The 23,463-nt window shown below is 40.0% G+C and overlaps 1 protein-coding gene across 1 annotated transcript in view; it reads right to left on the bottom strand.

The window, feature by feature from the left end:
- znrf1 (zinc and ring finger 1) overlaps window positions 1-19,788 on the bottom strand; it is a 61,862-nt gene extending 42,074 nt beyond the window's left edge. The window contains exon 1 of the mRNA XM_061036316.1: window positions 18,699-19,788. Within this exon, the coding sequence (XP_060892299.1) occupies window positions 18,699-19,092 (394 nt within the window). The 5' untranslated portion in view covers window positions 19,093-19,788. The remainder of the gene's footprint in view (window positions 1-18,698) is intronic.
- Between the last annotated feature and the right edge of the window lie 3,675 nt (window positions 19,789-23,463).

Here is a 23,463-nt window from a genome sequence, read left to right as displayed (position 1 = left end):
GAGTGAGAAACATGTCTATTGTTTTGTGTGTCACGCAGGGACATGAGGTGATGTGACTTTAGTTGGAGGTGTGGTGGAGGTTAAATTAAGGATGTTTGCTCTGAACAGTGTCCCTGAATGCTCCATCAACCCCTCAGAGCCCCGCTCTCCAGAGAACACAGTGACCATGACAGGGATCAGAGCACCACACAGGGGGATATAACTAACTGAACAACAATCACAGAACAGCTTCACACAAGCCATGTTTTTTTCCCCTTGACTGTCATTAGATAAAGATGAGCACTTCTTAAACTAGGGCAAAGCAATGAGTAGGAGCACTCATATGGTATTTTCAGTATCAGACACGTTGAAATATGCTATCAACTGATCAATCAAACCTTCACTATAAGCAACAATATTCTTTAAATTATCCAGAATCTAAGATGAAGTCTTCAAAACAAAATTTAGGGTGACCACAAGGGTTGTAGGGAAATCACTTAAGGGGATATGTAACTGGAGCCAAAAGCCAATTAGCTTAGCGTAGCACAGAGGATCAAATCAGTGGGATATAGAACCTTTGAAGCTCACTATCTAACAAGATCCTGTCTTAAAGCTGCAAAGTGGAAGTTAAAATTGGACTAGATCATCTCTCTGTTTTGGAATCATGTAAACCTTAAGACTTTTATTTGTATTTGCAATGTTGTTAAATTCTTAAAGGAGGATCATTTTGAAGTATCAGACAGTTATAGGGCTTTCATACGTGCAGAAAACTCCTGATATTTCCAGGAAGGGGTGTATGTGTGAACTTTTCAGAATATCCGGAGCAGTCCTCCCAAAATAATCCAGATAAATTAAGGAGTGTATATGTGAAAATGACTTTAGATTTATAGATCCATCTTCAGATTTTTTTGTTTGAGCTGCACAACCACACGTAGCATCTTACTTTACAAACATGACATTATGCCAAACATAATGCCGATTGTCATCTGACTTTTGTTTCTCTGTTGATATCATGGTAATAGGTTTTCAAATCTGTGACTGCTGTAATGTGTCGTATCGTGTTTATACGCCGGAACAAGTGCTCAAAATGTTCAGAAGTTTTATCAGTGACATCAGAAGTCTTCATCTTCCTCTATTCATTTCTACTAAATGTTGCTCTGTCGCCCCTGTCTGTTTGGCACGTGAGCGTGTGTTTGTGGAAGTGTTTGCACACGTTCTACATTCTTCTGCTCTTATCAATATTTTAATTGAACAAAAAAACAACTGGCTTTGATCGATGTGAAATGAGATATTCATAATGAAAAGAAATCAAATAATCATAACCCATCCCTGCAGTTCCTGTCAGATCCACTTTTGGAGTTTACACTTGGCACTCTTGGCTGTTTGTTTTTTTTATTTTTACAGGCCACATCTATGCAGTGTTAGTTCAGTCACTCTGCTCTAATTAGTATCATTTCAGAAGCAGCCCATTTGATTAAAATCTGTCGTTTTAAGCCACTTTACCACCATAAAACAGCAACAATTCATTCATATAGCAGAAGCAAAAATCACGAGACTCAGTAACAATGCAATTTATAAAATGTTTTCTTGGCAATTGTTTATTTTTTTTTAAATATTTTTGGGCTTTTTTTGTGTTTATATTTAAAGACAGGACAGTGGATAGAGTCAGAAAGAGAGAGAGAGAGAGAGTGGGAAATGAAGCCACAGGTTGGATTCGAACCTTGGCCGCCCGCTCGGAGGACTTAAGCCTCCATGGGGCACATCCACTAACCATTAGGCGCCCCCTTTTTGGCCAATTTTAACACTTAAATGGAATATTTTGCAAGTGATAACTATAAAATGAGACAATTCTTAATGTTTCACAGAGTCAAACTATATCAGAGAAACAATCTACTTCGATTACAGAAACTAAGTACCAATAATTGGTCAGATTGGAGAGGATTGTGTTTACTCATCCGTCTTAATATGTTACATTTGCAAATTGGTAACAAAGAAAGTGAATGCGCTTTCTGTTGTGTTTGTGTAACTTGTAAAAAAAAATTAAGCCACATATTGTGACGAGCCAACGTAAACGTTTTTTATTGTGTGTTACTTTCGTAGGTTTTATAAGGATAATCTAGGAAGTGTAGTAAAGTTTGGTAAGACATAGTTAAGTAAAATTGGGGTTCAACAACACTGATAAAAGCTGCAATTTGATACATTGCATCCTATGGACCTTTGTTGCACTGAACAATCTAATTACATTGCTCATTAAATAAAACAACAAATTTAATGACCGTAAACTGTATGCTGAACCTCCACTAATTAACAAAACGTTATTATTGTACCTATGCAGTGTCTGAAATCACAACTCTCTACTCCCTGGGGATTCTCTGTCATGGACTTGATAGTGAGCTCAAAGGCACAAAAAACTAACTCTCAGATTCAACTTGCCATCGCTGAGGCCTTCAAGGACGTCATTGCTGTCGCACAATTAAAAGGTTCAGCTCATGCTGGCTAGGGATCAATAATTAATAACAGCATGATTTTCACTGATGGCCAAAACTATTCTGAGAACATTTATACAACATTATATATAATATATTATATATATTATATAAATTATTAACAATGTTGTATTTTTGAAATGATACTTTCATGCCTTAACTCATTTATTTAGCTATGGTTTCATTAACATGTCATTATCATTTGGAAAAACTATTATTTTACCCAAGCAAAAAATCCTTCAGTCTTTATAAAACAGTTTCAAGATTTAGTTAAAAAATAAAATACCACCAGATATGAACTTTTCTGTTTTCATACTAACTTTGTTTCAAATCATTTTGATCTTTCTTCTTGTTTTTCCACCAACCCTAATGCAACAATGGTTTACATTGCTTTGTTGGTGCCCATCAACTGTGCTATCATGATGCATTGTGGGATTCTCTGAGACAAAATGACAAATTCCCTTTGTAATGTGAGTAGTGGGTGATCCTGGACAGATTTCTAGGGTTATTATTTTTCATCAGGAAGCTTTGAAGATATCTTTTTATCTGTCATTGTCTGTAACACTGCAGTTGTCTGAGAGAACAGCTGTTTCTTATATATGTATACATGTGTATAATAAATATGTCATATAAACTAAATCTTGAATGCTGTAATGTTGCTTTTTGACATAAAATGAGGGTTCAAAATATCTGCAGGCATTGCTATAAAAACCAAAGAGACCATCAGATGTATTGCAGTAGTCTGGCTATTTTACAGCCTGTATGTATGCTACTTCCTCTCCCTGCCCTGCTCTCGGCCCAAATCACAGGTTTATCTTTAGAAAACCTCTTTGCTCGGCCATGACGACACTTAGTCGCTGTCCATGGCAACAGTGTCTGTGCCCACCAACTGCCTTGGTGACTGCTGGAGTCCTGCTGCTTTTAATTGGCTTGCCCATTACAATTACAGTACATACTGTTGTTGACATGCAGCCACATGACTGATGCAACCTCTGATCACCTTTATACCTTTATAGTGAAATGCTTTTAAAAGAGGGTGCAGTATGAAAATCAATAACATGCACTGTCTCCACAGGCAGTCATTCTGATCGTTTATTATTTCCTCAGTCTATTTTTTTCTGACCCTATGCTCTGCTTCCTTTATAAAGATGTGTGTAAAAAAAACCTTTTTGTGTATGTGTGTGTGGGTGTGGTTGCAGGAGATAGTGGTGCTGAGGTGACATTTTTCAAAGGTGAGAGGTGTATGTGTGTGCATGTTTGTGTGAGAGCATTCCGGTGGGGCTTGCGCGTGTCCCAAAAAAAGCTGTAGTGAATGGCAGCCATGTGGTTGTCACAGTAACAAACAAAAATCATCTCTAAAGCTTGCATCACAGTCTCAATCATCCATCATCTCATTCTGTCCTCACAGGAATGCGGAATACATATATGTGTCCTCAAATGCCTCCTCTGTGTATGCACAGTATACTGAGTTAGCAGGGAGAAAAGAAAAGAAGGAGGATTAGGAGTCAGTGTGTGTGTGTGTGTGTGTGTGTGTGTGTGTGTGTGTGTGTGTGTGTGTGTGTGTGTGTGTGTGTGTGTGTGTGTGTGTGTGTGTGTGTGTGTGTGCGTGTGTGTATGTGTGTGCGTGCGTGCATGTGTGTGTGTGTATGTGTGTGTGTGAAGACACAGAAATAAATTGCAGTGCTGACCTATATTCTTGAATCCTGCAACCAGTTCAGCAGCACAGATGTTTCCCTCAATCTCCGCTTTCCTAAAACCTTCAGCCGAGAAATCCAGACACAACACCCGGCTGTAAGGAAGGAGTCGCTCTAATTGTGTTTATGTGTCTCTGTGTACATTATACATCAGCGACCTTTTTTTGAGTGTCTGTGTGTGATGCTGAAGTATGTGTGGGCTGATCTGTGCTGGTTTATTTCTGTACTTAAAGGGCCACTTCACTGATTTCCGACTTGACTCCATGTATTTGTCAGAGAAGGCCTATAGACACTATTGTACACTACTTTTAATTTAGCATAGAGGGTTCATTTTAAGTGCAAAGCAAATATAAAATTCAGATTGTGCCATGGCTGTTTTGAGTCTGGTTCAGTTTGAGGTTTCTGCCTCTTACGTCACATGTAAAACAAGTGATAGAATGTTGTCAAAAGTTAACTTACATTTTAATTGTTTTTATTGATAAAATCCCAACAGAAGAGGCCGCTTACTTGATTGTACCAAGAGACATGTGTATAAACTATGAAGCGTGTGTGTTACCAGGGTTTAAGTGAATGTGTAGGGCTCTAATTTTGACAAAGTCAGAGTAGACAAAGTGGGCATGGGAAAGATAGAGTCTGAACGTCATTTCAAAGTTATCAAAACCTTAAGAAAATCAGTGGACTTTCACTAAATAAAGCTGTGTTCATGCCAAATCGCCCATTCAGAGAAAAAATGGTAGTACTTTTGAATGTATATAAAATCATGCTGGTTTTTATTTGTTAGCTAGATAATCTGTTTTTGTCCTGTAAGCCAACTTCATTTTTCTTATAGAGATTGAAGAAGTGTCTCACACCAGCTCCTGAACAGACTGGAACAGTGAAACATCTAATGTGAAAACACATTACATCCATAATGTTCCACGGATGGATTCAAAAATTCCACCACTGTTCAGCTGTATTATCTGCACTTATTCAAGAACTCCGTCCCTTTAATTGACCTAATTTGACCAATGAGGAGCTTCCATTCACTGCTCCGAGGCTTTTTTAGCCCACGAGAGCGTGAGTAGAAACGGGACTTTCTCTTTTCCCTCCATGGTCGGCATTACACACAGAGTCAGCTGAAAAAAGAAGATAACAACAGAGTCTCGTCTCATGGAGAGTCAGGAGCAAATGAGGTCAACTGACTTGAGTTGGTGAAAGTGAATTCAAGTAACGAAAATGTCGTTAACGGAAATTAATTTTAACAGACTGTTAAAAATGTTCCAATAATTATTTTCCAATTTAAAATTTAATTGTGATAATTAACAGCTAACTGATTAATGGACCCAGTGATGTGATGTGCCCAGCTCTGTATATAAGGTGTTAATATTTCTACAGAAAGTAAGCTTAGTTCTTCACCAGTGTTGCTTCTAAATATGCACACAAATACAGACAAAACCTATATTTAAGATCTAAAGATAGTGATGGAGGGCTCGTAATCAGCGGAGTGCTGGTGAATTAAAATCAAAAAGTGTTAGCGAGCATTGTTTTAATCACTATTTGCGTTTAAATGAGCGCACCTGTGTAAAGAAGTGGAAGATTTGCTTATATGCGTGTAATCTGAGAACAATAGCGTGCAAACATCAGCTCAGCGAGACAGAGAGCGCAGGATAGTGAGAGTAATGGGGCATTTGAGTAATTGCTTTGCACCTCAGATGGGTGAGCGGGCAGCAGATTACACCCAGCATTTTCAAAAGGTCCACAGCACCCTTTAACCTGGTTTAAACCAATGCTGAGGACGTGCGTGTTTCAGAGATTAAAACTCTGTCTGATCATATATCTATGAAGGTGAAACATAATTGTGTGTCTGCAAGTGTGCGTATTAAAGTAAGTGAAATTACTAAATTACTAAATACTTTGTTGTTGGGCACTTTTGTTTTTCTACCCCACTGTGGATGACTAGTTTGTTTAGTACTTACATAACATTGAGCAACTGACCTCTATCATGGCAACTAAATTGCATCTTTTGGTCTTTGCTATACTATACAACAATCAAAGCATTTCACAGGAACGAAGATAGCAACCTTATTTACTGAAATGTTCACATGGATTCTTTCATTAAGTTTAGTAATATCCTGTTGGCTGTCACATATAAACAAAAAAGAGTGATGTAGAAATGTTGCCACTACGTTCTGAGCAGATTTGTGGTGTCGACCGTCCAACCTTTTATCCTCCCTGCCTCTCCTGTACTTTTAAATGTGTTCTGTTCGGCCTCTCCAACCACAGAGAGGCCAAACCGGGCTAGTGGTGAACTGATTTAAACTTGCCTGATTAAAAGTATTGTTCAAATGAACAATTGATCCGTGAACTGACCCATCACTACTGTTCAACAACCACAAATGGACCTGGGTGATGGTAGCAGTTGTAGATGCTGGGAGAACTGTGACTCATCTGCACAGGCTGCTATTGAACAGTGCAGATATCTATTGCTTTCTGTTTCATTCTGTTTAAAGAGTCAGTGAAATTAAGTTAAAAATGCATTTCCATTTAAAAGGTACTACTGGGGAATTGGGTGCCAAGGTTGGCAGGGATTAAACTTTTTTGGTCAGGGAAAGAGTGCAAATGCTGTTATTGATTAAGCGCTGATGCTGTATTGACAGAATGCATCAATAAACAGGCAGGCGGGCGGAGGGGAGAGCTTGACTGATGGATAAAAAGATCAAAGGTTTGCTAAAGCACTGGGTTGTACAGTCAAATCTGTGCTTTGTGTATGGCTTTGGCTCGATTCTAACCTGTTCTCGTCTCCCACATTAACTTGGCTTTTCTACCTCTGTGTACCTTCCACCTGACTGCTGTTTAAGTCACTGACGATGAAGTACAATGACAAAACATACAAACGTCTAAAGCCATTATAATTTAAGAGTACTTCTGTTTGAATACCCTTTTCATATAATCATTTTCATAATTTGTAGGGCATGACCGGTGTGGGATTTTTGGGGCCGATATCGATATTAGAAAGAGAAAAAAAGAAGATACTGATAAATCGGTCGATATCTTTCGTTCATCTGAGTTCAATCCTTAGGTATAGATAGACATAGATATAAACGTGTATTACATTTGTCCCTCAAATGCAGTTATCAAACTCTTGTGGAAAAGATAAACAGTATAACGAAGACAAGATGGTCACTCAACTGGAAAGTAGCCGCACAATGAAACTCAAATGAAATGCTATTTGACTGGTCAATAAATCTAGTAATATCGGAGCATATCTGTATAAAATAAACCGATAGTCACTTCCTACGCTTATATCGTTAGATATTATCGTCTGGCTGATTAATCGGTCGGGCTTTAATAATTTGGTCCCTTCTTTCTTTTCTTTCTCCGTCCATGGGTCCCTTGGAGGTCTGAAGCTGGATATTTCAACACTGTGAACATATCATGTAACAAACTAAACAGTTTACCCTTTACAGTTCAACAATTTGTCTGGTACATTTCTTTTAGCAAACTAGTTCAGTTGTTATCCATTGGTTTGAGGTAAAAAAAATTATAATTAACGATTGTTTACTATATATACACTTACTACTGATTAAAATCAGTGTCTGTCAGCCAACCATAAAAACCACTGACAAATTACTTTAAACTAACTCTTCCAAGAAGTTATCTAAGGTGAAATAAATTCTCTCCTCATTTCATATTTATATGTTTTCTCACACTCACATATGCAGCTTGATTTTTCAAGAGATTGTTTACAATTTTCGACTTTATCTCTTTTTATGTGAATCTGATACGTAGCATTAAAAAGTGAGTTGTTGATGTAGTGAATGTGACTTGGGTGCAACTTCTAAATTTCTTGTTCTTCTATCAGTGGCATCATCATTGCATAGTTGGTTGCCCAAAAGAACTACAGGCTATTTCATCTTGGATATCTAGTCATAACTTAACCTTGGATTCTCAACTCCCTTCATTTCAGATCAGAAAACAGAATCCATAAATAGAAGGAAAGAGGATGTCAGTGAAGAGCATACAGTGAGATTATGCCGTGGTGGGCTTTGTTGGATCTGCTGGCAAAGCTCAGAGAGCAAGAGATCTCAATATAGCCAAGCATTCAGGAACTTATTGCCACAATTGTCATTTTGTACCAACACCACTCATTAGACATTCTCATAGAAGTTTCTTCTAGGTTAAACAACTGACTCCTACAGCTGGTTCTTATAAAGAACACATCCATTTGTAATATATATTTATGCTTTCTTTCGCCCGTCAATAAGTTGAAGCTTCCCCCTTGAGTACACGTACCTCTAGTTGAAAATCTCTGTTTTATTAGGCTATAAAACATTGTGTTCAAAGGTGACTGAGTTCTCTGCTCAGTCAGTCTCCCTGACTTGTCCTTCAGTTACATCATAGCGACAAGCCCCCACAATGAGGAGATTTACTCTTCTCTGTCAGTGTCCTTTAATGATTCATTCACTTTAGCCTGTCAGTCTCTCACTGTATCCGTATTCATTCTGCCACATCTGTATATTTTTGGAAATTTATTGCAGGGACTCTATCTTTTAATGGCGTTCAAACCCCGTTTCGGACCGGCCACCTCTCCATATTTCTCACTGACAGGAGATGTGATAAAAACAAAAAACCCGGAACAATCAAAGCAATTAAGAACCAAACCACCCGGAGAGAGATAGAAAGGAAACACAAGCTGATATCATGAAACATTAGGTGTGTATTACTCAACCTCTCTGTTATTATATATTTTTCTAGTAAGTATGATTTGTGCTTTTTCAGCAGGAAGTAGATTTAACAAAGACACAATCAATCAAGCTTCATCCACATGCAGCTTTTCTAAAACAGGCAAGGATAGATACTGGTTCACTATAAAGGCTATTCACTCAAAAATCACACTCCTTCTGTTTTCTATGTATAGTATGTGATTGATTAGGCTACTTATTAACTAATCAACCATTTCAGGTTCAATCAATTAATCAATCAATTTGTATGTTCAAGCAAAACTAAGAAATGTGAACAGTAGTTGGAAAAACACAATACATATAAACATTTTAAAAGCATGACATTTGGGGCGCCAGTAGCCTAGTGGTAAGTGAGGGTGCCCCATATACAGAGGCAAAAGTCATCAAAAGAAGACTAAAGCCAGGGTTTTGAATCCAACCTGTGGCTCCTTTGTCAATCCCCACCCCAATTCCAAAAATAAATCTTTAAAAAAAGCATGAAATTTAAAGTTTGGGTGTTTTGACCTGTACTGGTACTGTACTGAAGTCATGAGGATAAACTATTTAATTTGAATTCATTAAATGATTGTGTGAAATGTGATCAAACCAGTTTAGCTTTTTCTAGCTCATTACTGAGGTTTTCTTTGCTGGAACTCTCTATTCTCACTAAACTAGCAAATTTGTTTTTAATTGGGGGTATTTTAAGTCTCCAAAAAAACCCCACTGTACATACCAAGTACCTTCCTATAGCCAAGCAAAATTAGCAACTAGCTTGTTATCGTGCAACAAAAGGATATATATTCAATTAGGAGCACATACGCTTTCCTTTATTCTTTGGTTTTTAATACAAATACAGTCATAAACCATGTATAATATTTTAGAAACATTGGTAAAATAGATACAGCCCATGTCTAATAAGTAGCATACTTTTTATGGTAAATGGACTTGAGCTTGTATAGTGCTTTTTTAGTCTTCTGACTACTCAAAGCGCTTTTACACCGCAGGTCACACCTACACATTCACACACTGATGGCAGAGGCTGTGCTATATAGTGTTCATCAGTATCAGAATCAGAATCAGAATCAGATTTATTGGCCAGGTATGCTTACACACACAAGGAATTTAACTTTGGTGAACTGTGCTCTCGTATGTACAGGTACAACATTAAATATCAACAATAAACATAATAAGAAAAGACTAATATTTACATGACTAAATATGAAACAGTGCAGTGGTGAATAGTGCAAAGGATGCTGAAGTAACATGATAAGAAAAATGCAGTTATGTGACAGATGGGTCAATTAAGATGTCAATTACAGTATTTACATAAATAAGTGTGCGTATATTAATCATTTAAATTAAATAATATATATATAAATGTATGTATATTCACAGTGACGGTTGGTTTAGAGTCATTTCACAGCGACAGGTCTGACACTCTGTGACTGTTTAGCATTCATCAGAGTGACAGCCTGGGGGAAGAAACTGTTCTTATGACGGGTTGTTTTTGCGTACAGTGTTCTGTAACGCCTGCCGGAGGGGAGGAGTTTGAACAGTTTGTGTCCAGGGTGTGAGGAGTCTGCAGTGATACTACCTGCACGTTTCCTGGCCCGGGACTGGTATAAGTCCTGGATGGGGGGGGGGGGCAGGTTGAAACCAATGATTTCTTCTGCAGTCCTCATTGTCCGTTGCGGTCTGTGTCTGTCCAGTTTGGCTGCAGATCCAAACCAGACAGTGATGGAGGTGCAGAGAACAGACTGGATGATTGAGGTGTAAAACATGATCAGCAGCTTCTGGGGCAGGTTGAAGCTCCTGTATTAACTAATCTCATTCATACACATTCATACACCGCCAACGAAGCAGCGGGAGCAAATTGGGGTTAAGTGTCTTACCCAATGACACATCTGACATGTGGCTGCAGGAGCCAGGGATCAAACCCCCGACTTTCCAGTTGAGGGACGACCGACTCTACAAACTGAGCCACAGTCACTCCCTTTTATAAGCCATGCACGCCATCATTTCATATTGTCAGTACAGCTATGGTACCCAGCATCAATCCCAAAAACAACACTACATTAGACTACAATTCCTCCCGGAGAGATGTGAATTCACAAAGATGTCAGCAGACATATGTTTTGTCAGCAGCAGTATAGTGAAGTGCAGACGGGCCTAAAATAAGGATGCAGTAAAAACATGAATGACTTCTACATCCTCCAGCCCATTCATGTCCCTGAATCAAGCAGCAGCCATTTAATGCGCCTGACGTGGTTTGTTTGACCTCTACCTGCACCCAACCAAAGATGGATGGGAGGGAGAGGCAACTTGACTGCTTTTGCTCTCTGCATGAGTGTGTGACTTTGTCTGTGTGCGGGACTTTCAGTGTGTGTGTGTGTGTGTGTGTGTGTGTGTGTGTGTGTGTGTGTGTGTGTGAGTGTGTGTGTGTATATGAGAGGATGCAATCTTTGAGCAGGACCGCATAAGGCTACATTACAAATGCAATTGCAAGGCTCTTCTGTTCTGTGTCCTGATTACCATTAGCTTGGTAGACGCATCTTTTTACATCTGAATGAACACACACACACACACACACACACACACACACACACACACACACACACACACAAACACACAAACACACACACACACACACTATCACTGGCCTATGTCTTGAATTTTAAATTGAAAATCTGTTTTCCTTTGTTGCTCCTCCCCTGCCGTCTCTTATTCATAAATACAGACACAGACATACACACACAAACACAGACAGGCAGCCACACAAACACACAAAGGGCGAACGAGGAGAGACACCTGTGGCCTGTCTGATTAACAGCCATTTTACAGAGGAGCACAGAGACAGCCGTTTCTCTTCAGCACAGCCAAAGAGAAGCGCCTTCTGAGAACTTGTCTAAGAATAACACACACATTTGTCCGTGCATGTGTGTGCGTACACGTGTGTTCTCATGCGTTGACTGTGATGGGTATGGCAACAACTGCCTCTCCCTGTATCAATGGCAACCACACTGAGAGATCAGGTGGTCAAGATCTCAATTTGTCCTTTACTCTTTGTTTTACCTCCTGAGTCATGCTCCACCTGAGGACTGTTCCTGTGCGATAATCAGTCAACAACCAAGCAGGATTCTGATCACATTACCTTAAAGACAAATATCAATATATCCATGAGCAGGATGGAGATTATTCATTCACTGGAGACCCTAAAGTGACAGAATATTCTGAACACTTCTAGTTTAAGATTAGAACCTGACTGAAGATGTGTGATTTTAAAATTGACCAACACTGATAATGGTTTTGGACGAGAAAAGTCCAAGTTCTGATATATCAGCTGACCTGGCCCATTTTGGAGTTTGAATGGAAATAGAAATGTAAAAAGTATCTGCTTTATATATTCTGTAAATAAGTGTTTATGTCAAAATATATGAAAACATTTTTACTGATACTATCAGGGTTGGGACATTATTGGCTCAGGGGTTTAAGTTAATGTCGTAACCTTCGATCTATCAGAAGGTCCTCACTTTATAGCAAAATAAAAGCAGGCTTGAATTCAAACAGTAAGTAAAGTACCCACAGCTTAAGACAGTACAAAAATTCTAAATAAAAGCCTAGCAATTTTTTAAAATGTGTAATAATGGAATTTCTCAATATTCGCAATTAACTAGTAAAATGTAGCTATTCAAATATTAAATCATTTGACAGCCTTAGTATTAACTCATCCAATCCATACACTATGCCATTGGGAGAATTGTGGGGTTCAGAGTCTTGCCCAAGGATACTTCCACAATTAGACTGCAACTTTACTGGACTCTACACTGAACACAGGTAACATCTGTACAGTATACTTTGTTATATTTTGGTCTGGCTCTGTTTCAGAGGTACATTTTTTACTTTTCTACTTCACATAAATTGCCTTTACAAGCACTCATTCACAAACTAAGAACACCTGATAAAAATGATCAGTTGGCCCTCTTCCTTTTACATACTGAGTGATTTCCAAGCTAAACTGCTGACTGATTTGCTATTGGGTCAAGTGATCACATTTGTTTTGGAATATTCAACATATGAGCCAATGAAGTGATAAAACCCTAATTTGGAAATTTGAAATTTGAAACCTCCAAATGATACGGCCTCAATGTTAGGCTACATGTCAGAAAGCTAACCCTTAGCATGTCAGTCAATGCTGCACACTACTGAATAATGGTTAGTATTAGCATTGGTCATGTGACTTTCATAGATGTAGTAGATAAAGGAGTTTTCAGTGTGTTGTCAGAACCTTCGAGGCTTCTGAAAGCAGCATTTGCCATGCCGTTTTCTTCTTTAGTTGTCATTGTTTTACTGTGTCACACACCTCCCTCTCTTGTTGCTCTATTTCCTGCCTTAATGTTTTCTCTTGTCCTGTTTCTTGTGTGCCCCGCCCTTATTGATATAACTTGTGCACTAATGGTTTCACCTGTCTCTAATAACCCAGTGTGCGTGCAGTCTTCGTCTTTCCTGTTCTCATTTACAGTTATTTATTTTGCCTCTGCTCCTTGTGTGAATGTCGCCTTTTTGTGTTTGCACTGTTTGATGGACCTTGTTAGTTTAGTTTTTATACTGATCTCCCTGAACTCTGTTATCTCAAAGTCTGCTGCTTTTGTTCTCTCCTTTTCTGTTAAACCTCAAACGTGATACATATAAAGTTTCATACATGCACTGGATTACAAGCTGGCTATTTTGGATGACTCCAAGCACGGCTGTTTGAACATTGACATTAAGGGTGTTTACTACTTCCTCTTTTCATTGATAGTCTATCAAATGTTCCTGCCAGGGTGTACCATCCTAACTTGTCTCCAAAACTATGCTATGCATCCTTGGGACCACTACTGAAAGATGTTGCCCTTAGAAACCATTCACAAATCTCATTGGAAAGTCTGGCCTTGTTCAGCAATGGCAATGAATGTTGATAGATGAAAAACAGACTCAGTCAAAATGACTTTATCTCTACAATCCAAACAGGAAGCCTTATTCATATAGGTAGTATATTACATGTTTTCATTGATTGTTTAAAAGCTCTGTCAGTGTAGTCAGACTCAACAGATCCAGCAATGTACTTGTTTTTGGATGACAGTTCAGTTTTTGTCCATTGGATCTTTTGGCTATACAACCACAATTTGCCTCTTGTAACTTCTCCAGCTGCTTTCAATGAGTGGGACTGAGCCAATGACAAATTCACACTCACAAAGACTGTACAATAAGAGGGAGATACGAGAAAGGCTTGTTCAATCGTGTGTGTCTTCAGAATGACTTCATGCAGTTCTCATCACTTCATGACTTTAAACCTTTCAACACCTTCTCTACATTCAGAACACATTAATGGCAAAATTAAAAGGAAGCGATGTTCACTGATCACTAAAATATATTTTACAGGGTAAACTCTTTACACTCTGAAATGGCTCTGTGAAAGATCACAAAAGGCATTATTAAATCTACGAGCCCATTGTTAATAAAAACAATGGTTCACAATAGAGCTGTAATTAAGGACCATTTTCAATATTGTTCAATATGCCACTTATTTTCAGAATCAATTATTTGTTAAGTCTATAATACAAAAAAAAAGCTTAAAAAATGTGCTTCGAGAACAAAATGTGACTCTTCAAATTGCCCCTTTTTTTGAACACTTCAAACCCTAAAGAAATCCAACCATTTATGAAGCTGTAACCACCGACTGTTTGACAAAAGAAATTAACCTTTAAGGCAAATTTACTCACCTTTAAGTAGGTGAACATTTCTATAATGGCATGGAGATTATGTGACAGTATTGTCGAGGTATTAACGATAATATCTGAAGCTGAAGTCAACAGTTCATTGTTGTGCGTAACTTAAATAAGCATTAAGTACTTCAAACTGGAAAAACGGAAAACATCCTTTTCAGAGTCCATGAATGGCCTCCTTTCAGCATGAACATGATTACGGATCAGAGTGCTGTCTTTTTCAAAGGTATGATACATCCCAGTTTTAGTCATCATATTAAATAAAAGAATTTCCAATGGATTGTGAAAGAATGTTTAAATATTTATCGACTTTTCATTAACTTCATAAAAAACACAGGATTGTGCTTTCACACTGGCTGAACCTTCACAAATTGGTTCAAATCACGCTATAGCTGGTTTGGATTACAGCTGCATCAGTCACAACTAGTTGTTTTTGGTCAGGTGTATATAAAAAACTGCCCTCTGAACCAGGGCTTGTTCTCGTGACTTTGCTCCCAAGTGGACATTCAAACTGAAAGCTCCAAGGTTTGAAATAACTACTCTGTTAAAAAACTCCTCAGCAAAGATTGAACCAAACTACTGAAAAACAAACAGGATGTGGGCTTTTAATCTCACATCCAATCAATTTTAAGGTTGCTTGTATTCTTTGCTTTGTGCTGTACCAAAGTTATATTTCCAGAGGGTGAACATTTTGAAGTAACACTGCATGCTGTTCAAATAAGCCCAAGTGTTTCCTTGCATGACTGAAATATGTTGAAACATGCTTTATGTCTGAACCATCACTCTTTGTCTCTTCTGTACCACCGCTCAACCACAAAACGTGAAAGTGACACATCATAAAAGGCAGGAAGAGGTTTCTCTATAGCTCTGTTTTTTCACCCTCTCTCACTTTACCAGCATATTTTTTACATGCCCTGTTGCCTGAACTAACATTACTAGCATGGTTGAGGGAATGAACCACAAACCCTCTACTAAAGCTCTGCAGGGGGAATGGGCATTTCAAATCATAAAGACTAATTAAGGGCAGTTTGGTTTATAGGGTATACTGAACTACAGGAAGTTTCAAAGTTGTTTATGTTAATTATGTTGTGCACAGCACAGGAAGCATATTTTTCTTAATATAGAACGGCATTATTCAACCTTATGCGCTATGATTAGTACAACTAAGCTGTGATTGGCTGTTAATTGATGCTGCAAAGTTTGCCGCCTCTGGCTAGGAAACCTTTTTAAATCAGAATTACAGGAGTCTGCTGTTTGTGTCAACTTAATATTTGAACCCAAATCTCTTTTCTAAGCCTATACATGTCAGACAAAACTGCAACAATTTCACAAATAGGACAATAATTTGGTTTCAGACAGGATATATGGCCAGTGGTACCATTTGTTAAAACTGGTGAAGTTACATTTTGATCTATTGGCTTTACTAGTCAATCAACAGGACTAGGGTGGACTAGGTGGTATTGTATTGGGAAAGAAACATATTTGGAAAATCACACCTTTACTCCATGGTGTCTGTAATTTTTAAAGTCCAGATTTAACACGTCTGCTCACTTTAATTTTGTATCAAACACAGTGCTACAGTATGAGCTACAATTCTGCCTTGCATTGATATTTAAACGAGCTTAATTACAAAACACAATCAATTCCCAGATGACAATGCTTAGTGCTGCAGCTTAAGTTAAACCAGGATGAACTTTTCTTCACAGACTACATGAGTTCTCTTGCAGGAGCCTTTTTGCAGTGGCCCCCCCAGCTGTGCCAGCGCAGTGGTCCCACTAAAATAGATGAGGACACAGGATTTTTTTGAACGCAGCCTAAGGCAGCAGAGTTTCTCGAAAAAAAAAATCCCTTCCCCACCAGAAAAACCCCAGTGAGAGAAGAATTTATTCTGCAGTTAGAAGTGAAATCAAGAGCATGCTAAGCAGTCAGAGCAAGCGGTCGAGATAGATTATAAGGTGGCAAAACTCCCAAAAAGAGCGAGCAACTTTCATTTCAGCATCGCATATGTAAGCCACCCTCATCAGAAACTTGTTTAGGCTGTAATCTGGTGGGCTAACCTGCTGCAGCCCTCGACAGCGCACATAATCCATTGAGAAAAAGGATGACGAATTGAATCAGCAACTTCACTCACACAAACAGGAAAGATATTGTCAGTTCTGCTCTCTTCCTCCTCACACGGTCCTGTTCTTCACCCAACACTTGTCACTTATCTCAAAGGGCTGTCAATCTGTTTTTTTTTTGTTTTTTTTTACATTATCTTTGATCTTGCACAGTCTGGCAACTCTCAACGCCACTTTTAAAGCCTCCAGTACAGGGGTTCACTCTGTTTTCATATGTTAACATGTTTTTTCACTATTCAGACTGCACGTTCAAGGCACAATACTTGCGCCCCAAGTGACATCTCACGGTCGATATGAATTCCTGGAGGCGTAATCGGGGGACCAACTGATCCCACCTGTGTGCCCCCCATCAGAGTTAGAAACAGAACAGCGTGATTGGATTGGCCCAGCCAGCCAGGGGGAGCAGCACTGTGTCTGTCTGTGACTTCATGTAATTTGACTGCTGCTATTAACCTCATGTTAGCAGCCAGATGCTAACAGCTGACCACACCCAAGTGGCTAAATAATGTCCTTTATTTGCTGATTCAAACAAGTTGATTTAGACATAAGCATACTGGATTTTCCCTTATAGTTTACCTGAGGGTGTCTCTGTATGACATGTGTATCTTTATCAATATGTCCTTTAATCTGCCCTGTTGCCTTCTCCCACTGATATGAACGAACACCAAGATAGCATATAGGCAATGAAGGCAGGGAAAAACAGCCGAGATGTTGACGTCTGACTTGCTATTCCCCTGCTGTGAGCTGGTCAGGGCTTTGGTAATGAGAGAGAGGGGACCTGACTGAGCCTGCGGCGGTGTGTGTGTGCGTGTTTATGTGTTCACTTAGGAAGTGTGTGTGATTTACTTTGAGGACTTTCTTTCTGACGTGTGTGCATTTGTGCAATATTGGAAGGGAACCAGCTGTGGCCATGTGGTCGAGGATTTGAATGTGTGTGGACACCTACATGCAGAGTGTCTACAGGAGGAAGTGTGTGCATGTTGTTGGAGGTCTGACAGGCTCAGTCACACAGAAACATATCGTGGGGCGAAGTGGTAAGCCAACATTAAGCATGAACAACCCTTACTCAACCCTTCTCTACATCCTCTACCTCCCTTCCTCTTTTCCTTTTCTCCCTTCCCTGGCTCTTCTTCCTCCATCTCTTTTCCTTCCCCTCCCTCCCTTCTCTCTAATCGCTGGGCTAATTGACTCAGCCAGATTTGGCAACAGGCTTATTAGTGTCATTTCACACAACAAGGAGTGACCTATGCAGACGCTGCAGACGCTGACAGTCGAGACAGAGCACACCCTGCTATGTTACGCTCTGCAAATCTAATTCCCCCGTACGCATAAAAGCAGCTATTTCTTTCATTTGATCAAATGACCTATTAACAGCATTTTCATGTGACTGCTTTCCCAAACTTGTGTTTGGTCAAGAGTTTCAAAAACTGAAGCGGTGTGATTCAGTATCCAAGTTCATCCAATTTCCAGCTATAGCATAACATGTGTAAAACCCTTCCAACAGTTAACCTCAAACAAGAGGGAAACCCAAAGGGGACATATTCAACTATAGGCCCTATACACATGTTAAGCCTCAAACTTCGTCTTTGTATTGTTTTTCACACAGAACATCCTTGTGTGGGCCCAAACATTCATTCATAACAGTAACGTTTCATGTCACCATGCCATGCTGACACTCCTCTCTGCAGGTAAACAACGTGTGTGCGATGATAGGTAGGCCCATGTGTGTGTGAGTGTGGTGAGAGTTGATGTTCGGGGTAATGCATTTGTAGTTTCATCTGATGATACATTTTAAGCGTCATCCAAATGTTTGGCTCACGAGTGTCAGTGCGTGAGTGTGTACGTGCAGTCTGTGTGTGTGTGTGTGTGTGTGTGTGTGTGTGTGTGTGTGTGTGTGTGTGTGTGTGTGTGTGTGTGTGTGTGTGTGTGTGTGCAGAATAGCCTATGGTGTCCTTACCGCTGTGCGCGCTGAACCAGCGGGGTGCGATGTGCAGGGGCAAGGTGTCAGCCAGCGACCCCCGGGACCCCAAATAGAGTACCCCGTCCGTGTGGTGACCTCCGCCCCGAGTGTCCTGGAAGCCAGTACCGTGGGGGGCGGCTGTAGTGCCACCTGACCCCCCTCCGGCTCGATCAGAGTCCGTCCCTCTCGGGGTGTAGAAGCCGAAGGGCACGGCGGCACTGTGATCAATGCCCATCCCAGCCACGGAGCTCACCGAGCGACTCCGCAGGCCCATGGTGCCACTCGGCCGGTAGTGGCCGAAGTGGGCCGAGGGTGGCACCGCGCTGTCATCAGTAGAGACACCGGGAAAAGCACCCCGGGGACGCCCCGCCGTGCTCTGCTTACCCCCCATCCAAAGCAGGGAGACAAGTGGGTGGGGGTTCTGGGTGGATACCAGGAGGGGGCTCGGCTCGATCCGCAAAGGGTCGAGAGAGCCGAAACAGGCTGTCGCCCCCTCCCCTCGCTCCTGTCTGTCTCTCGGCCTGCTTGCCTGCCTGCCTGTCTGTCCGTGTGTCTGAGCAGGCTCGTCAGCTCTGACTCTCTGCAGACGCAACAGCCCGTTTCCCTGCTGAGCGGAACATGAGCCCGCCCTGACGTCTGGATTCACCTCACCCGCAGACAGACCTCGACACAGCCAGGGGATGGCTGACAAGCTGAGTGACGCCGAAAGCCCAGAATGACACGTAGATGTAGGCGACACCACACTCCCCTTGCTGCCCCAGGTGGTTAAGACGGCTGTATCATTGTAGGCAGGACGCGGCAGCAACACGTTCGGCCCGAATCACAACAGCGCCGCAATGTTCACTCCGCTGCTCTCGCCTCATCTGATCTCAGACATCGTGACAACTGTTGCTGTCTGTCTGACCGCCGCAAAACGACGGTCTGTCCTACACCCCCCAAAAAAAATTATGACGTCGTCGTCCGTGGGGGTCTCCAGCCCAGCGGTTGCTTTTCTCCCCGTAGATCGGGGTCACAGTGAGCCGCTCCCCTGCGCTCAGATCGGCGCTCCGCTGCTCTCCGCTCCGCCGCCGCCGCTGCTGCTGCTGCTGCTGCTGCTGGCCAGACAATGGAGGCGCTCAGTGCGCAAGCTCGGATCAAAAATAAAGACAGGACAGGAGACACTGGTGGGAGAAGACAAATTCCCTTTGTTATAATTTTAAATCAATGGGAATAAGCTTGGCATTTTTTTAAAGCTGTGATTCCATTAAGACCAATGAGTCTTGGTACATTTTGAATATGGCAAGAAGTAGCAGTGAAAATCATTTTTGTTCAGTGTTTTAGTCTATTAAGCCTAAATTGGCATTTTTAGATTTAGATTGAGAGCACAAATAATGACCACACGTGACTCTTGTGTTTTCTTTTTTTATGTGTATTAGGTAGCCTATATTTTCAATCATGAAGAAAGGCATATCCTCTAGGCCTCAATATACAAATAAAAAGTTAAAACATGATTGAAAACCTATAGGGATTCCAATTTCTTGACATACGGAATACAACAAGGAGCTACAAGTATTTTCAGACATGATGCTTCTGCATCGCAATCAGACCATCGGCCAACATATTATTGTCATTAACAATTTATGCACAGATTTTCCCACCATATGCTAAATTATTTGGATTACTGGCTCACATGTTTGGTTTTGGATTACTTTATCTAATCCTGTGCATGTGTGTGTGTGTGTGTGTGTGTGTGTGTGTGTGTGTGTGTGTGAGAGAGAGAGAGAGAGGGTGTTATTCATGTTTGTGTCTGTAAGAGACTGTGATTAGGCTGGTTTAATGCTGTCTGGTTCTTTGTTCTTCGCAATAATAACACGAAGTCAATGATGAACGGCTTCATGGCCTCACTTCCCCAAAAAGGTAAACTCTGTGGTAAAGCACTAACTGCAATAGGTTTGAATCTATCCAGCTATAGCTATTGACATCAGGCCTATAAATGGTCCCCTCTCTGCGTCGCACGCATGCAAACACACAAACACACACACACACACACACACACACACACACACACACACCATGCATCAACTCCTTACATAAACAGGAGACCACAGGGAGAAAATAAAGCCTATAGGTCAACTCTATCATCAGTGGTTTCATGCGAGTGCTTCCTGTTATTATCATAAGAAGGATTACTACACGGTGGCATTAGCAAATGACAAAGTCCTAGAATTACCGACAAAAAAACACAACAGGTATAGCCTATATGGTAAAAACACAAAAAGTGGACTAATGTCTTCAAACATTTTGATACTCTTGTACTTTTTGAGACCAGGTTTTAGGATTTCCGTTATAACCTATTTATATTAGTAATCAGTGGTAGGCTACCAAAGCTTTAAAAAACTTCAGATTTCCAGTAGTTTTTTTAAACCAATAGCTGCAGTGAGCGAAAGAGGACTTTTAGACCATGTAGGCCTACAGGAGTGGTCCTGCAATTTTAGTGACGTATATCAAGAAATGACACAGTTGCCTATCTGCTGCTTAGGACATGACGTGTTTTTGTTACATTGAAACAGGTATTTTATATCATCAGATTTTTAGAAGAATCATATCACAGTTATTGACAACCCTAAAGTGAACATAGCCTCAGGGTCACACCGCCAAGGTGCCCCAAACCTGCATTCTTCCTAATAGCACTCCTCTTGCCTATTAAGTTAGGTCTACGAACCACGGTGCAAGCTAAGTATATTAATACAAAAATACAAAATTTAAGGGTAAAAAAACAGATATACAAAAGTACTAGATAATGTGCAAAAGATGAGCATTCAAAAAAATAACAATAGCAACAACCAATGTGCACAGACATGAAATGTACATAAATAAATATAAGGCATTAACTTCACTTGCCCAAATTTTTACTTATAACTTTGTGTTGGCTAACAACTAGCTCCTCTCCCCAGCACTAGCCCCCTTGTCCTTAAATGGTCCCTCATGGCTCTAGAAAGTCAACATGGTAATCACAAAAAGGTCAAAATCACAATGACATTCATCCAACCAATGGATATAACACCCTCAAGGCTACGTCACTTCTTATGTAGTCTAATTTTAAAGTTTCTCCTTACAAACAGTCTTGTAATAAGTATGAGAAGGGTTCTTTTGCATTTTTTGACACAATTTAAATGAAATGTGGGTTTCTTTATAAGATCTAAAGCAGTCAGGTAAAGGACAACAAAGCTTTGTTCCAAAGATGACAGTGCAGGTAGGCAATACAATCATCCACCGTTCAAATTCACCTTCAGAATAAAATCTTCGAAATGTGTCAACACTTTCAAATAGATTCTCTGTTAAGTTTCTGCAAAGTGCTGTGAGAGCTTCTTTCATGGGTAATATGAATGAATGAAGCTATTGGGCCAATTGAAAAAGCCATTAATAAAAATAAAATGTGGGTTGCCAAGTTAGGAGAAAAACTCTGGCAGATCATTCACAGGGATACATTTGAAAATTGTGAAGGCAACCCCTGTTAAAGTCAATCCAAAACATGAGAAATAGACTTTAAAAACTCTAACTAGTGTGTGTAATGGTGTCTGTGTAGGTTCTCAGTCATCCAGGTCATGGTCAATTTGAAGCTTGATCCAAAGGCAACTGGACTGGTTGAAGATCTTGAAGACGTTTCACCTCTCCTCTGAAAAATTTATGTGTGTAATTGTAAAATGTAAACTGCACTTCATGGCAAAGAATTCTTCAGATATATTTATGAGGATGTGACCCTGTAGGTTGTTATCAATAGCAGAGACCCTGAAAAAAGGAAGTTTAACAATTATGTCACATGGACACCTTCGGATCCATCCCATAATGGCGCTCACTGATTACAAGTCATCAAACAATTTATTACATCTTAATAATTAACAATAAAAAAAATAGTCTAAATGCTGATAAAAGAACTGAGTGGCGACCTTTACAGACCATAGACCACTAGATCAACATATAACAGAGTACGTTCCAGATCTGAGGCTTTACTGTCCAAACATCACTTTCGCTTTGACGTGTTGCTATATGAATACAAGTTGATTAATTCATTAAATAAACCAGATTATAGATACAATAAAGTACATTTATGTCCAAACTTTATAAAGACTTGATTGTGTCTGCAGCTGTGCAGGGACTATTTATTTCACTTTTATTGTATGGAGGGATACATGTTGTGAGGGCATGCACTGCTGACACTCTGTGGTGGAGCAGAGTATTACTATTCTGTAAAGCTGTGGTCTGATCCGTAAGGCAGCATGTTATATCTGTACATTTCAATACCAGTGGGGTCATGGTGTGATGTAAGGTTATTTGACTCCATGGATAAGGCTGCAGCCATCAAAACTGGTTTCAGAGCAGGCCCATGATGCCTTGTGCTCTTCTGATTATTCATGTTAAGTGAATAACTTGGCAAGAGCGACTATGTATATATAGAAGTGGGATCATCTTACTGACCTATTTAGAGGAATAGTGAGACTGTCCATTTAACTCTTCAGTTCAATGAAAGATTAAAAGCAGGATAGAAAACACCTCCATTGGCTCCCTCAAAGACAAACAGATGCTCTAAAGCTCATTGAGATTTTCAGATGTCAGACAAAGACTAAGACCAGGAAGTTACTAATCCCAGGCCAAAGACAGAAATACAAAATGCAGCATTATTACACCAAAACATTTTTATTTTACATGTCGGTCTGTTTTGACAATAAAAGGATACAAAATTGAATTTTTTATTTTAATTTTTTGAAATGCTGTATGTGGACCA

This window comes from Labrus mixtus, chromosome 4 (assembly GCF_963584025.1).
Source record: "Labrus mixtus chromosome 4, fLabMix1.1, whole genome shotgun sequence".
Classification (NCBI taxonomy): domain Eukaryota; kingdom Metazoa; phylum Chordata; class Actinopteri; order Labriformes; family Labridae; genus Labrus; species Labrus mixtus.
This window is presented reverse-complemented; position numbering and strand designations above follow the sequence as displayed.